At 41.7% G+C, this 15,791-nt stretch overlaps 1 protein-coding gene across 3 annotated transcripts; it reads left to right on the top strand.

The window, feature by feature from the left end:
* Positions 1–294: 294 nt before the first annotated feature.
* On the top strand, positions 295–15,308 carry EBAG9 (estrogen receptor binding site associated antigen 9). Of its 3 annotated transcripts, none has more exons than XM_083749456.1 (7): positions 295–573; positions 7,090–7,187; positions 9,267–9,345; positions 9,472–9,630; positions 10,632–10,739; positions 12,306–12,397; positions 14,803–15,308. In XM_083749456.1, exons 2-7 carry the CDS (start codon positions 7,105–7,107, stop codon positions 14,921–14,923), a joined length of 642 nt encoding a protein of 213 aa, XP_083605582.1. In that variant the 5' UTR covers positions 295–573; positions 7,090–7,104; the 3' UTR covers positions 14,924–15,308. The 3 variants fall into 3 exon arrangements, with proteins under 3 accessions (XP_083605582.1, XP_083605581.1, XP_083605583.1); XM_083749457.1 differs by lacking the exon at positions 295–573 and adding an exon at positions 856–876; XM_083749455.1 differs by lacking the exon at positions 7,090–7,187 and having other exon boundaries at positions 322–573.
* The last annotated feature ends 483 nt before the right edge of the window (positions 15,309–15,791 follow it).

Raw genomic sequence — 15,791 nt, 5'->3', positions numbered from 1 at the left:
TTAAAGCCATCCGACTTTCCCCCCCGCAGATGTTTTTAAATTTATGGAGTGAATTACAAATAAACAAAATGTTAATACTGCATTTTTCTGTCAGCCTGACAGTTAATTTTCTTCCGGCTATGCATGCCAGTCATTTAAAAGCCCCGCCCATCTCTCTTTCCCCTCCCCCCGCGCGCCTTCCTCGGGCCAAAGTGCGAGATGACGCCTCCGAAGGCGGAGACAGCACCCTGAGGCGCTTGCGCAAAACGCCTTTTCCGCTTCCGGTCTTCTTCCTCGCTATTCTGCGCCTGGTTGGCCGAGAGCGGCGGGGCGCGGCCGGAAGAGGCGGAGTCGAGCTCGCGAGCGGGTCTCCCAGGTGACAGCGAGGCCGGGCTGGCGGCAACGGCCTATGAGGGAAGCAAGCGATGGCAGCAGCGGCGGCAGCAGCAGCAGCGGCGGCAACGGCCACGTCTGAGCGGGAGGCCGCGTCCGCCCTTGAATGAAGGGAGTCCGCGGTCGCCGAGGGAAGCGGCTCCCCCTCGGCTCGCGCCGCCGCCGTCGTGTCGCCTCTTCTCCCGCTTGGCGCTGGACAAGGTGAGCGGGCGCCGGGGAGGCGCTGCCCGCCCTGGAGCCGCCTTGTCCCGGGGGGTGAGCTGGGCAGCTGCTTCCCCGGCTCGGAGAGGAAGCAGGCGGGCCCCGTCCCTCCCTCGGCCCGCCTGCGAGCCCTGATGGGGCGGCCGCTGGTTGGCCAGCCGCGGTTCTCCCCCCGCTTCCCAGTGGCGGCTCTTCCGCCGGAGCGAGGAGTTCCAACTTCCCAGACACCCGCTTCCCCTCTGCCGAGCTCAGCTAACCGGGGAAGCCCCAAAAGGTGTTCTTTCCCCCTTCCCACCTTGTAAAGTAAGAGTCGCAGCCTTGTTGTGGAAAGCCAGCGGGAGGTGTTCTGCGGCACCCCTTTTGCAAAAAAAGGGAGTTTTATTCGGGCATGTGCTTTTTGCTTTATGAGGGGGAGAGAGAGGAGAAGAAGAATCTTTATTTGCATCAGCCACTAGCCATAGCAATAAAATAAAATGTACTGAAGACAGAGGTAGAAACTTAGCTATAGAAAATGCATTTTGGGGGTTTACATCAATAATCAAATAATAGATCTTATTCTAATTGCCCCCACTAAAAACCTTGCAGTTTTTCTGTCACCTGATCATCTCGATGTGCTAAAAGAAAGGACACAGTAGCAGTGACTGAGTGACCCGGCATGGACAATAATAAAGGGGTAATGACCTCGGTCCTCAAATCTTTATAAGGAGTGCAAGCCAGAAGCACATGAGTAACTGATGCAATAATGCCATCTCCACATGGACATAACTGTTTTTCCGGTGGAATTTTTTGAAATCAACCCTCAAGTCCAGCCGAAGGCAGTATATTCAATCTTGCGAAAGTGAAAGCACGCCTATGTTTTGGAATTGTTAAATTTTGCAGATAGGGTGCCAAAGGTGGAAAATAATCATACCATGGACAAAATGTCCTTATTGTGGCCAAATTATTCTCTCACTCGATATCATATAGGCACTGTCTAATTAAATTATTTGCTTTTCTGAAGCCCAGTATTAGTAATTGTTGTGGTGATAAACCAGAAAAGTAAAGCTTTTGGTTGACAATTTTAGTCCAAGCACTCTCATGACAATCTTGCGATGTTAAGGGTAGTAGGTCAGTGGGGTTTAAATTTAAATGCAGGAATCGCGACTGAGGAATCCTTGACACATGTCCATCCAACCTCAGGTTAAAAGCCTCTTGAGAGATAGTGCAGACAAAACAGACACACACACACATTCAATATGTTAGTTCCTGAGGTCAGTGGGGAAATGAAACTGGAAGGAATACGGGGAGGGATAACGGCAGTAAAGTGTAAACGTGTGGAAAACACGGTTGCAGTAATCTAGCGGTGTTTATGGTAAACATCCTGGCACTGGTTAGTTAATTAGCATCTGTGGTTGAGTCAAAGGCCATAACCTCGTTTCGAAGCTCAGTTGATAAGCTTGGTTTTCCTTTTGTGGGAATGAGTTGAGTAAAAGTTGGAACCTGCTCTAAACTAGGTACTATAAATACTAGTGATAGTTGTACAGTGGTACCTTAGGTTACAGATGCTTCAGGTTACAGACTCCGCTAACCCAGAAATAGTAACACCTCAGTGCCTAGGACTTGCTGATCGTCGGCGGTTCGAATCCCCGCGGCGGGGTGAGCTCCCGTTGTTCGGTCCCAGCTCCTGTCAACCTAGCAGTTCGAAAGCACCCCCAAGTGCAAGTAGATAAATAGGGACCACTTTATAGCGGGAAGGTAAAAGGCGTTTCCATGTGCGGTGCTGGCTCGCCAGATGCAGCTTCGTCACGCTGGCCACGTGACCCGGAAGTGTCTTCGGACAGCGCCGGCTCCCGGCCTCTTGAGCGAGATGAGCGTACAACCCTAGAGTCAGTCACGACTGGCCCTGACGGGCAGGGGTACCTTACCTTATACTGGATGAGACTTCAGACAAGTTCAGCATGCTTAAGCTGGTCAAGGAAGGGGTCACTCACTGTAAACTGTTGTATTGACCTAGTATTTAAGGAGAAAAACTCCATGTTCAACTGTCCAGATGTCTTTACTGCATACCTGTTCCCCTAGATTTGATTCATAATAGCACCTCGAGCTGTATAGTTTATTATTCTATTCTAAATAAGTTTGAGTTATGAGATTGGCTCTTAAGTCATGGGCATGTCATATTGGCAGTTAAAATTTTAGGATAAGCATTACAGTTACTTTGTGCATGTTTACTGGGAAGCAAGTCCCAGCGAGCTCAGTGGAATTTGATGTTGGTTGGAAGGGAAACTGGCTATTACTCATGAGTCTTTTTTGTTTTTAAATACAGGGTCATATATTTTAGATTCCATTTAAATCGAACAACTTGAACGTTACACCGTTGATATTTAAAAGGCAAAGCTTCTACTTTATGCATTTGACTCACTCTGGTTGTGACACATTAGGAATGCTGGACATTAGTGGTAGTTGCTGTTTAAGGAATAGCCATTTTTTGAGCAGTATGAGTTGACATTTGTGACAATTTGTTTTTTTGCACCCATGAAAATCCACAAGAGACGTTCATATGCCTAGCATACATTATAGTATGTAGTGATGATTACTACTTGTATTGAAAGAAATTAAGGGTTTGCTATATTCAATCTATATATTTTGTCACTTTGAAAAAGCAAAACACCTCTTGGCTCCTAGATGACCCCATAGTCAATTTTGACTGAACTTAACCATCCAGGGGTCCTTTACCTTTACTCCCTTATGAGAATGAGGGGTTATGAATCATGTTTTCTCTTAATTGATAAGAACTGTCCCTTGCTCTGAACAAATTAAGTACTATAGTGCTAAAGAAGAATTCCTGTACCTGTATAGCTAAATGGGGTAAACCAGATAACAAGGACAGGCAGAAAGTAGGGGCAATGCCTATAATTTGAGGGTCTCCTATCTTTTTACTGGGACAAAGGCATAACTTGCAAACCTCTTATCATATCCTTCTTTTATTTACCTTTGCTCTAAATGAAAAAGCTCCAACCATTGCATCCTTCACTTGTTAGAGGAGTAGCTTCAGGCCCCTGCTAATTTTGGTTGTCTTTCTCTGCACCTTTTCCACCACAGCAAGGCGCAGTGACTGGAACTGTGCACAGTATTCCATATGAAGTTTGATCAGAGATTTGTATAAGGCCATTATAGTTTTGGTCTTTTTATTTTAATACATTTCCTGTTCATCTCCAGCATGGATTTTGCCATTTTCATAATGTAGGATTGATGTTTGCATTGAGCTACTCAACATGACTTCAAGATTGCTTGCCAGGGTAGTAGCCACTAGATCAGGCCCCGTCATTGTATATATGAAACTAGGATTTTCTTCCCCAGTGTGCATCACTTCCTGCTTAACTAAACACCATTTTCTCTTTTAGTACCCATTCAACTCTTTATGTGGAACTCTTTATTATCCCTTTTCATTTAATCATCCCATTTAATTTGGTGTCATCAACAAACATGGCCACCATATAGTCTAGCTCTTTAAACAACCTACAACAGACAATGTTCAAGAGGTTGTATTGGATTACCCATGGCTTCTGAGATGACAAAGGGAAGTCCAAAAGGATGGCAAACACTATAGGCCAAAAGACCAGTTTTAACTGAAGGGAGAAAAGTGAGTAGGCTGGAGAGAATTCACTAACTGTGTGTTGCTTTGAACTTTTCTTATATACCTGAGGTATGGCTTGTGAGGACTTGTGCAGAGAGTTATGGGCCATTCACACTTCAGAACAATCCAGGAAAGTAGACTAAGAAGGTAGAAGAAGATGATGAAGAAGAAGATGAAGAAGAAATGAGACTGGTGGACATAAAATCATAGAATTGTAAGCTGGAACAGACTCAACTTACAATTCAACCCCCTGCAATTCAGGAGTCCTGCCCACAGCTGTCTCTGGGTGAGCTCAAACCATTAACCTTCTGGGTAGCAGCCAGATGTTCTCTTGGGAGCTACAATGACAGGGGCTCACTGAATCTGAGATATGCTTAAGGTACATGGTAGGACTACCTCCTTGCAGTGGAGGGTCTTTAAGTTGTGGAAGAAGGTAGAAGGACATTTTCAGAGACTGATACTGTATTTTCAGCCCTTTCTTACATACTCTGAGAAATGCTAGCTCCATAACTTAAGTTAGTACTAGTATTTACTAGTTCATTACAGTGCACATTGGTTGGCGGGTAAAGGGGAGGAGCATCATGAATGTCTGATTGTTCTAAATTTATATTCTTATTTTATAATGCCACTCTTATCTGGTTGCTGTAACTGGTTGGAGCTGTTGGTTGAGAGAGATTATTTTCATGGCATTTAACAGTTGCATGCTTGTTAACTCTGCAGAATGCATTTGAATCCTTGTGATTTTCAGGGTATTGCTTCAACATCAGTTACTAATAGATACTGAATTTATCCCTGAGAAACTACAGATCACCTAACTTACCACTTCTGTTTCCATCCTCTTAGGTGTATGTGAACCCTTTGCTTATTGAGGTAACTGTGTTACTATAGGGTTATATCCCCCCACCTCGGTTCCGAGTTGGTGTCAAATTGGGAAGGAGTGTGAAGATTAACTTTTTTTCTTTCTCATGGAGAACTCCTCCATCTTGGCCTGCAAACCTAGGCATGCTTAGTTGAAGTGAATGAAATAATGCTTTTGACATTGATTGGTTTCTGTTCATTTTATACATTAACTCCAGTCCAGGAGAACCTAGATCTTCGAATCTACATATATCTTTTTGGAGGGGTTATTTGTCCTGATACACCTGATATGTGCATATTTAGCTTATTTATACATTTTTCTTACCTTTATAAAGCCTCACACAGTTGAGTTACAACTATTTAACTTGTGTGAATTCAGCTTTATACACTTGGCTGAAAAAAGAGGGTTGACCATCCAAGGGGAAGAAATGTTGGCAATCTCACAGTACACTTATATATTTTGAAATGTCTTCAGAAACTTCGTTGCTGTGCCAATTCCAGAAGTTTCCACAGGTAGATAAGCCACTGGAGTATCAGTTGCTGCTGAGCATTAAGAGCTTCCCACCTCCTCTTTTTTTGAATGATGAAGCACCTTTCTATCCTAAATGAAGGGCAAGGCAGTAACAGGACAGGATTGCCCGCCTGCCACTATTGCCTTCCATCATGTTATTTACTCTTCTATTCTTCTTGCCATTTACAGTACACTTATGATATATTATGGGATATGAGGATATGCTTCAACCTCATGCTGTCTTAATAAAGTTATTTGTGGTCATAAAATGCAATTCCTAGATACAGTTTGTAAGAATAAAAAATCATAGGCATTGTGACATACAGACAAGACCTTGTTAGATAACAAAATTCCAAATATGCTGTAAAGCTCCTGGGAGAACTATAAAGTAGTTTCTGTATAATAGAATAGATTTTGAGTTGTAGGACTCTTAATTATTTCACAAAATTGCACTGTTGAAGCTGAAATGGTGATAGTTATTGTCAGAGAATTATTTTTCTCTGTCTGAAAGAATTCCTTGATGGTTATTCCCAGGTGAATATGTACAGGATTGCAGGCTTAGTGTTGCATATCATGAGAAAATGTAGGGTTAACTGACTTCATGGTAACACTGACTGTTCTGAACTGTAATAAACTCTGCCAGAATGGTAAGCATTATGGGCTGTATGTTTACAGAGTGGGAGTACAGGAGAAAGTTCATATTTGTATTTTCCAGTTTAAGTCTGTCTGTGAATGAGACATAAAAAGATCCAAAATGCTATTCATTGCATTAATGAAATCAAGTGAAAAACAGAGTGTGTGATTGACTTTTCATTAATTAGTATAAACTTCTTTTAAAAAATTCAGATTAGCTTCTTGTGAAGCCCTGTTGAAGTGCAGTAGAAACTCACTTGAATAGTCACTCAGTTGATAAACTGTGGCAAGTAAGAATTGCTTCCATGCAGGGAATATTTGGTTGAGTCAGAGAGGTGGTTCTTTTGTTCACTTCAGGCTGTTAATGTGTCAGAAGTTATTAACATAGGTTTGTATGGGCAGGCAGGCTAGTAATTTTTTGTGATTTTAAAAATTAATAGTAAGTTGAATGCCCTGATGCTGCAGTTACTGAAAACCATTTGTGGAACTTGATAAAGAAGAGAACCACACACTTGAATTATAGTTTTTCCATTTTTATTTGGACTATTTAAGTGTCTGATTCCAAATTATCTTTGTGGGGCTTAGGGAGTGAAGTGCAAAGGCAGTTTAGAGAACCCGCCTCTCCCCTGGACCTGATAATTTCAAGAGGCTGCTTATAGTTTGGCTTCTTAATATCTGCTTTCCTTGGTAAAAAAGCAAGACTTGAAGGTGGTCTGAAAAAAATATGTAAACTCATGAATTCAGTGAGCATAAACATAGAAGGGCTGGTTAGGCCTGGTTTGGATGTTACAGCCAAAGAGTAGTTTAGCGAATGGGAATGTGCTGGCTTTGTTCCTGCATCCATAAGGTAGTAAAAAGTTGTGTAATACATGTCGGCATAATTGTATTAATTCTTTTGCAGGTGAAGACTTTCACCATGGCCATTACACAGTTCCGTCTTTTTAAAATTTGTACATGCCTGGCAGCAGTACTGTCTTTTTTTAAGCGCTTAATATGCAGGTAAATAGCTTCTCTTGCATGTGATTTTGGTTTAATTGTAAGGTTTTCCCCCTCTTCATTTGTGAAGAACTTTGTTTTCTTATTTAATTTCAGGCTGTGTAAAGCTCTACCTTAATTTGCATGGTTACACGTTTAAATGAGTTGTACCTTATTTGGACTGCTGAGAAATAGCCATGACAGTTGTTTTAAAGCACCTACTTTCACCTCTTCTTTTTCATGTCATCTATATAACTTTTTCTGGAACTTCTGGAGTACCTGGAAATGTTGAACAATTTTTTTTCTGGTTTGAAACGACACTTTTAGCAACATAGAAGCTAACAATGTAAACATTTCTTTGGAAAAAGGAAATGCTATGCTGCAAAAGCAACAGAGACTGCTGGGACACCTTAAGCCACTTATTGTGGCATTAGTCTTTGTGGGCCAGAATCTACACCTTTGAATGCATGATGAGGTCATTTCAATTAGCTGACATATCTGCATTATTGCCCTGGGCTCCTTTGGAGGAATTAATTAAGTAGATAAAATTCTGAGTACAGAGAGAAGGGTAAAAAGTCTTGCATTCTTTGTTAGGGACAAAGTCAAGCAGTTCCAGGGAGCAGTAGGTGCCACAATACTTTTCAGAAGTGGGTCTTACCAGAGCTAACTAGATCTTGTATTCATGTCACTGGATTTTCTGTCCTCAATATTTGTTTGTTTGTTATCTGCATACTCAATATTTTTCCTCTTGCTGAATAAACATAGCTAGATAATACTGTAAATAAACATCAAATAGAAACAATTTCAGAAAGTCTTTGCAGCAGTAATTACACTGGTCTAAGGTGCCAATGAATCTTTATCTGTTATCTGTTACTCAACCCTGCCCCCCCCCAGCCAAAAAAAAGCCATGGACAAATTGAGGCATGCAGAATCATAGCATTTGAAGGGACCACAAGGATCATCTAGTCCAACTTTCCGGAATTCAGGAATCTTTCACCCAAAGTGGAGTTTGAACCCATGGCGCTGAGATTAGGAGTCTCATGCTACCGACTAAGCTACCCCTCTACTACTTTTTTTTAAATGTAGAAGTATGCTTGTTGCTTCTGTAGTTTTCATTCAGTAGTGGTTCTATGAACTTTAATTTGGTTCAAGATTGAACCTTGAAAATATTAACACTTTACTTAAAAATTAGAAAACAAAAGTACAGTCCCTGTGAAGATTTTGGTAGTTACAGCATAGTTCCCATTCCCACTCCCTTATTATTCTCTCTGGCTTTATACTCACTCACTCACCACCACTACCACCACCACCACCCCAATATAAATAGTGAGAAGCATGCATACAATAAAGAATGTTAAACACCGTTCCATCCATTTGGGCTGCATAATTCAAGAAATTTAGCAAGACTTTATCAAACTAAAGACTCAAAGCTGTGTCTTCCAGGCACAATTCTCTCTTCAAAGTTCAAAGTTCTTTACACACTTCAGTGCCTGTGTTTTGGTACAGAGAAACTATTCAGGCTACTGCTTCAGTTAATGTCCCAACACAAGGATTTTAATGGCCAGATTCCACAGGAGGAAGAGCAATTGGAAAAGGAAGTGACCTCTTCTTTTTATATATTGTAAAGCAGGGGGAGGCAATAAGATGCTCTCCTAATGGTATGGACACTTAACTCCATCAGCCCCAGCCAGCATGTGCAATGGTTGGAATCAAAGAGAATTGTAGTCCATACTATCTAGATGTCATCACACTGTGTATGTGTTCCCTTCCAAATCACAGATGTGCAAGCAGGAGTCTGTACCTTGGTAAGAAGTAGTCAGGTATGTTGATTCTTATGAAGGAAATTACTTGCATCAGCTGAGAGACATCTACAGTAACTAGGATAGTAGTGGGAGGTTTAAATTAAGAAAAAGATATAGACCAGCACTTCTTCAAAAGCAGATATTAATCTTTGCTTGTTCACACAAAAATTACTAACCTTTTCAATCCACTGCATTTTCACTTAGCTACATTCAATCATTTTCTTTAACATATTTAGCCTTACTAATAGCTTTTAGTGTTCGTCTTTTCAGAACTAAGAAGATCCTTGCCTTTCTTTTTCAGGACTGGAAGAGGGCGAAAACTTAGTGGAGATCAAATAACTCTACCAACTACTGTGGATTACTCGTTGGTTCCAAAGCAGGTAATACCTTTTAATGTCAGTGATTGAACAATAGTAATTCCAAGTGGCTCAGTCAAATATAGATTGTTTTTTTATGAGTGTGAAGCTGCAAATAGAAAGCTGAAGTCTCACTGTTTTCATCTTTAGTCAGAAGTAGAAGACTGGACTTCGTGGGATGAAGATGCACCTACAAGCGTGAAGATTGAAGGTGGCAATGGCGATGTGGCCAATCAGCAAAATGGTCTGGAAGAAATGGAGCCTGACTATTTTAAGGACATGACGCCAACAATAAGGAAAACACAGAAAGTAGGTTTCAAGCACGCTTGACACCAAACATTATGTAACATCTCTCAGTCCTTATTAGTATTTGGTGCAGAGGAAATTTATTTGTGTGAATCAGCTGGTCTGGTGCATTTTAGTATTGTAATGCAACAACATGGTTGTATGTGGCAGAGGGATAACATGCAAAATTAAAGGTGTTACTCCATCTTGATCTCTTAACTGGCTAGTCTGGGTTGCTACAAGTACACCAGCATGGATAGTTGCATTGCTGCTTGTATCAAATTTTGGAGACTTCAGAGGAAGCTTACTCCTTTCTGTAGCTTAGAACTTCATTTGTAATCAGGTGACTGGCTTGTATGTTTACTGGCGACAGTATGATACGAAGGGAGTTGGTTCAATTAAGCTTTCCAGAGCAGTGTTGACTCGGTTCAGAAGTGTACGAGCCTTCTTAAGCTTTGGTTTTGTCCCTTTTCTCCTCCTCGGAATGCACAAAGAGGAAATCATAAGCACCTTTTCTGTTTTTAAACAGGCCATGGGGTTCTGTTTTTGCCCAAACATGGGAAACACCAGTTTGTTTAACTCTGGTTAGTGGAAACACACTGAAATCTGAGACCATGGTTTAGTCCTGGCTAAATTCTCGCTGACTAGAGCTTAAGTAAAGCAGCGTTACCAAAGTTTGGACATAATGGGAAACCATATTTTAAAATTGGATGCAGATGCTTCTGATCATTTGGCTGCAAGAGGTTGGGAGGGAGAGTGAGCAGCATAAGTGTAGAGGTCATGCAGAGTGGTTCATTGTTTGGGAAGTGTGGGAATGCCTGTGTGCACGAGTTTTCTTCCAATTCACAGATGTGCGGGTGTGAGTCTGTACCTTATTGTCAAGTAGTCAGTTATCATATTGTCATGAGGCATGATTCATTGTGGCCACAGTAGGTTAATAAGCTTGAAAATCTTGCAATTCATTCTGTTAATAATGGAGGTATTTATGATATGTTTTCTCTTTCTTCTCCAATGTTATATTTCAGATTATTGTTAAAAAACGCGAACCCTTAAGTTTTGGGAACCAGGATGTCAGTGCAGGATTTTCTAGTAGATTAGCAGCAACACAAGACACTCCTTTTATTCATCAGTCTGTAAGTATCTTCTCTGTACTGATCACTTTCTGTGTTTGTTTTATCTCAGATGAATGTGTAACTAATTTTGCTTTTTCAGAGGCAGGTTGTTGTTGGAATGTCTCTTAAGGGTACTTTCCAATGCCAAATTTCCAAAGGCAGCACTTTGTTTTAAAGAGTGTTTCTTGAAACTTGTTGATTATATCACTCCTACCTGTACTCCTACCTCCCATAATACAAAAGACCTGCTAAATTGCAAAATAAAAATGGTTGAACTGCCAAAGCCTAACCCTTCCAAGCACTGACCAGCTATTTTGGTGGCTTGTAGTAGAGTAGCTTCAGGCATTGCTCACTACACTTTCTTTCCTGCTTATTGTTCTCCATGGCATGTTAGCCCAGCTGCAGTATTGGTTGATCCAGTCTGCTCCCCCAGCTTTCAAATTGTAGGATTGCTTCAATTCATTCACTTCCCCCTTAACCCCTATTACAGGGGTATCCAAACTTTTTTCAAAGACGGCCAGATTTGGTGAAGTGAACATGCGTGAGGGCCAGCCAAAGGGCTGACCAAAGGTGTTGACCTTTTTTTAGGATTGAAGTTGTTGAGCTTTTTATTGGATTTTACCCCAGGGAATAAACTGCCACAGGGGCCTGATTAAACCGACCAGCGGGCTGGATTATGCCCCTGAAACGGACTTTGGACATGCCTGCCCTATTACATGCAACAAGTATTTCTATCAAAATTAAGAACTAAACCAGTGCATCCATTTGTTCTCTCTATCGATAAGTGTGGTGATTTTCCACTACCTCCCATGAAAAGGATGTGATGCATTAGACAATTGCCCATAAAAGGAAGTGGTTGTCAACCCCCCAAGCCTGCCAAAAGGCTCCCATGGGTGTCAAGGGGACTCTGCTGAATAGGGTGTGTTGTGCTCAGTGGGGGAGCTGAGGGTGAAAGGGGGACTGTGGAAAATCAGGTGGAAACACCTTCTCTGAAGACTTCCTGCAGTTCTCCCTTTTCCCCTTTTCCCCCTGTTCTGCAGCCCACCCCATTCAGCAGGGTGCCCCTAATCCTTGGAAGATGCTGAGGGAGGAGGAGCAAAAAACCTCACCTTGTGCTAACCCCCTTTCTTGGGAACATTTCTGGATCCAATCCTATATATCGTGCCTTTCATTGACATAAATTTAGGATTTCGTGTATGTAAAAACTAGGACGTGACAGAGACATCTGTGATAGTTTGCTTTGTCTGCTAGTAAAAACTTCAGGAGTTTTAGACAGATGTTCCCAAAGGGAATGTTACAATCTAGTATGGCAGGAACATGGAAGAGTGATGTATGCACAGTTAAGGAATTAATAATGTCTTGGCCAGCACTAGAAAGCAGAAAATGCTTCTGTGTTTTTGGAAGTTCCTTCAACACATGGCTGTCTTCATTAAGTACTGTGGAGAGTGGTAGAGTTGCTGTTGCCTAACTAGGATTCCATTCCTATAAATTGGATGACACACCCCAAATGTGGAATAACAGTTTTCTGAGATTTAGCAAGTTGAGTCTCTCTCTATAGATGTGTGTTGAATTCTTGTCCTTTTCCAGCCAGAACTGGGAGACTTGGAGACATGGCAAGAAAACAGAAATGCTTGGGAAGAAGAGGAAGATGCCTCCTGGCAAGCAGAAGAGGTTCTTAGGTAAATTCCCACAATCTTATAATTGGCTGTACTGTAAATATTTACTGTTAACTAGCAGGCATTGATTCAGGGAGCATCCACTTTTAACCGTGTTTGCATGTAACACTAAGCTATAGTTCATTGTCATATGAATGAACCCTTCAGCTTGTATGCTCCTCCCTGACCCCTTTTCCTTTTCTGATACAGTCATGAGCTATTAGATGCTATTGGGCCATTTTCGCTGGCACAGTGAACTTCAGTGCATTCAACAATTGCGCCAGTGGACTGATTAGCACAGAACACTGGATGCAACCCGTTGCTTGTTTTTGAACAGAAGCATGTTCAAGCAGTTAAATTTTAATTGTGGCTTATAGAAACCAGCAAGCTTCATAAACCAGGGTTTGAAATTGGTTTGTGGTGAGTAGAAAATGAAAGCAGCTCACCAGAGGGACTGGGAAGTGTGCAAGTTTAAGGTCACCTAAGCTCTTCACTGTACTGAGCACAGCATTCATATAAGAGAATTAAAAAATACAGTGGTACCTTGAGTTACAAACGCCTCGGGTTACAAATGCTTCAGGTTACAAACTCCGCTAACCTGGAAGAGTTGCCTCGAATTGAGAACTTTGCCCCAGGATGAGAACGGAAATCGTGTGCCAGCGGCGCAGCGGCAGCAAGAGGCCCCATTAGTGAAAGCACACCTCTAGTTAAGAACAGTTCAGGTTAAGAACGACCCTCCGGAACGAATTGTGCGTAACCAGAAGTACCACTGTAAACAGAAACCCCAAGTATAAAGAGGCAATACAATTACTGTGAAGATTCATAACAGTAAAATCATTGCAATTTGCAAAGCCCCAACACACTTGTGAATTTAATATTGGAATGCTGTTCCCAGTGCTGCTCACTTGTCACATATCCAGCACTTTAGGCACCAGGCCAATAATCTTCTATTCACCCAGGCATTTGATTGCTTCTGTTTAAGGCTGTTTTCTGCTCTTAATTTGAACATTTTATTGTTCGGTTCTATTTTCTTCTGCAATCCGCTTTTGCAGATTTGGTTTAAAATCAGGATAAAAATTATGGACCATATCCAATGCTTCAGGTCTGCTGGCATGATGGACTTTCATGCATGCAGTGGGGCTTCCTCTTCTCTCCACCCCACCATCCCCAGATGTTCGAGGGCCCTTCTAGAGCAGATTTTGCAGTGTGCACAGGGAAGAGAAGTCTCATTACACCAGTGCAAATATTGAATGCAGCCCCTTTTATTTGCTTACTTGTAAAAAATACTATTTATCAATAAAAAGTGGAGAAAAGGCCATATCCAGGGTCCGGCTCAGCTAAGAGTTTATAAATGACAGCTTCTGTATACCTTCCTATTGTGTACTTAGTCAGCACAAGAACCCAAACAGCGTGGTTTGAAGGCACAAGAAGCTGTGCCTGAATTGGAGTCACATGTACACCATCTTTCTTTCATGATGGAAGAAAGGCGGGATCTGCAGTATTTGCTAAGGATTCCGCTTCATCTAAGTTGCTGATAAAAAATGTTGAAGCGTACTGAACAGAATGCTACAGCGCTTCATTCAAAATCCCATTCTGATTGGTAGAAAAGCATTGATGAGTTTTGTTTAAGTATAGTTGTAAAGATGAGCAGGAAAGGTTGTTGTTATAATATACAGTCGTACCTTGGTTCTCAAACAGAATCCGTTCCGGAAGTCTGTTCAGCTTCTGAAAACATTCAGAAACCAAGGCGTGGCTTCTGATTGGCTGCAGGAGCTTCCTGTACTCAATCGGAAGCCGCAGAAGGCGTCAGATGTTCGGCTTCCAGAAAAGTTCACAAAACACTTACTTCTGGGTTTGTGGTGTTCAGGAGCCAAGACGTTCGAGTCACAAGGCGTTCAAGAACCAAGGTACGATTGTATACGTATGAGATCTTGGCAAAGGAGAATAGTTTAAATTGTTGGAAATACTGAATCCTTAAAATCATACCTTCCCTAGCCACCAGAGGGCTCAGTATACATCCAAGCCTCTCCCATTCTTGCTTAAAGAACAATCATCGTTCCTTATATTTTACTTTCTTAAGGATTAGTGTTAAGGCCATGGATGGTTTCCCATGCCGTAGTCAAAATACATGGTCTGAAATCTTACCCAACTGCCACGAGAAGGGGTGAATTTTACTTCAAACAATGCTCACATCTGTTTTACCAAGCTTATGTTGGTTAACATGTTCGACTGCTTAGCTCTAAATTGTATTGGAAAGAAGATTATATTCCATGGGGGGCCTGTATTGGTCCCATCTCAGGCAGCCATTAATTCTGTGTCACTATATTTGTGCACCTTCTGTATATGGAAAGTATTTGCATCCATTAGATGGAAAGTCATTTCCATCTTTTGCATCCATTGATGCAATTCTATTTTTTGTCAAATTGCAGGCAGCAGAAAATAGCAGAAAGGGAAAAAAGGGCAGCTGAGCAACAAAGGAAGAAAATGGAGAAAGAAGCACAGCGGTTAATGAAGAAAGAACAAAATAAAATTGGTGTGAAGCTGTCCTAACAACATTTGCCTTGGTCTCACAGAGCCAGCAGTGGGGAGAGAATTCAGCTTCATCATTTTGTATTGATCTCAGTATTTTTAGAACTCCGGCTCACTACTTATTTTAAAGCCATCTTGGAAGAGACGGTTCGTTCTTCCATAAAGCAACTGGACAGTTCAAACAACGACAGCATCATCCCATTTAATTCCCTCAAGATGGGACAGTGTTTCCTGCAGAAGCCCTATCCCCGTGCACTCCCACTGCGAGAAGAGCTGCTACTTCATAAACTCTTCAAATGCCTGTTTTGAAGCTAAAGGGAAAAGGGTGTAAATAATTGAATGATGGCAATCTATTGTCTATTATGCTTATTACGAGAAAGGTGTGTAATTAAATAATTTTAAAGAATGTGTTGCTTCACTGCTTGTTTTCACAAAAGCCTGCCTTTATTGCAGTACTAAGTGCCTCATTATAAATTTTAGGGAAGCCACTTAAGCTGACGGTGTCGTACGTAGAAGGATAATTTACTTAAGGCCAGCCATGACTTCAGGCAAAAAAGGAGATGTTGCTATTATCTTGCTTTGTTCGATGTACCTGTGGTGATGTTTGCTTTCTTGCATCTTTAAACTCCCAAGATAAAAGCCCTGCTGGAAGGTTAAGCTGAGATAGCAACTTCTACTTCCCAAACATAGGCAACAGGTGTCTGCCTGCTTTCATGAAAAATTCCAGAACTGCTTGGGTGGTGATCTAGGCATTGCTTATGCAGATTAATATATCAGTGGCTGCTTCTGAACTTTGAAATCCAAGTTTTAAGGGCACAAAACTCCCTTGATATGCTGAAGTCTCAGGGGTGAGGCAATTGTGTAAGTCCTGGCAGGCAGATGGGCTTTT

The sequence above is a fragment of the Podarcis gaigeae genome, assembly GCF_964106915.1.
Source record: "Podarcis gaigeae genome assembly, chromosome: 7".
NCBI classification, from domain to species: Eukaryota; Metazoa; Chordata; class Lepidosauria; order Squamata; family Lacertidae; genus Podarcis; species Podarcis gaigeae.
The sequence above is the reverse complement of the archived record's forward strand: the minus strand, read 5'-3'. Positions and strand labels throughout refer to the sequence as shown.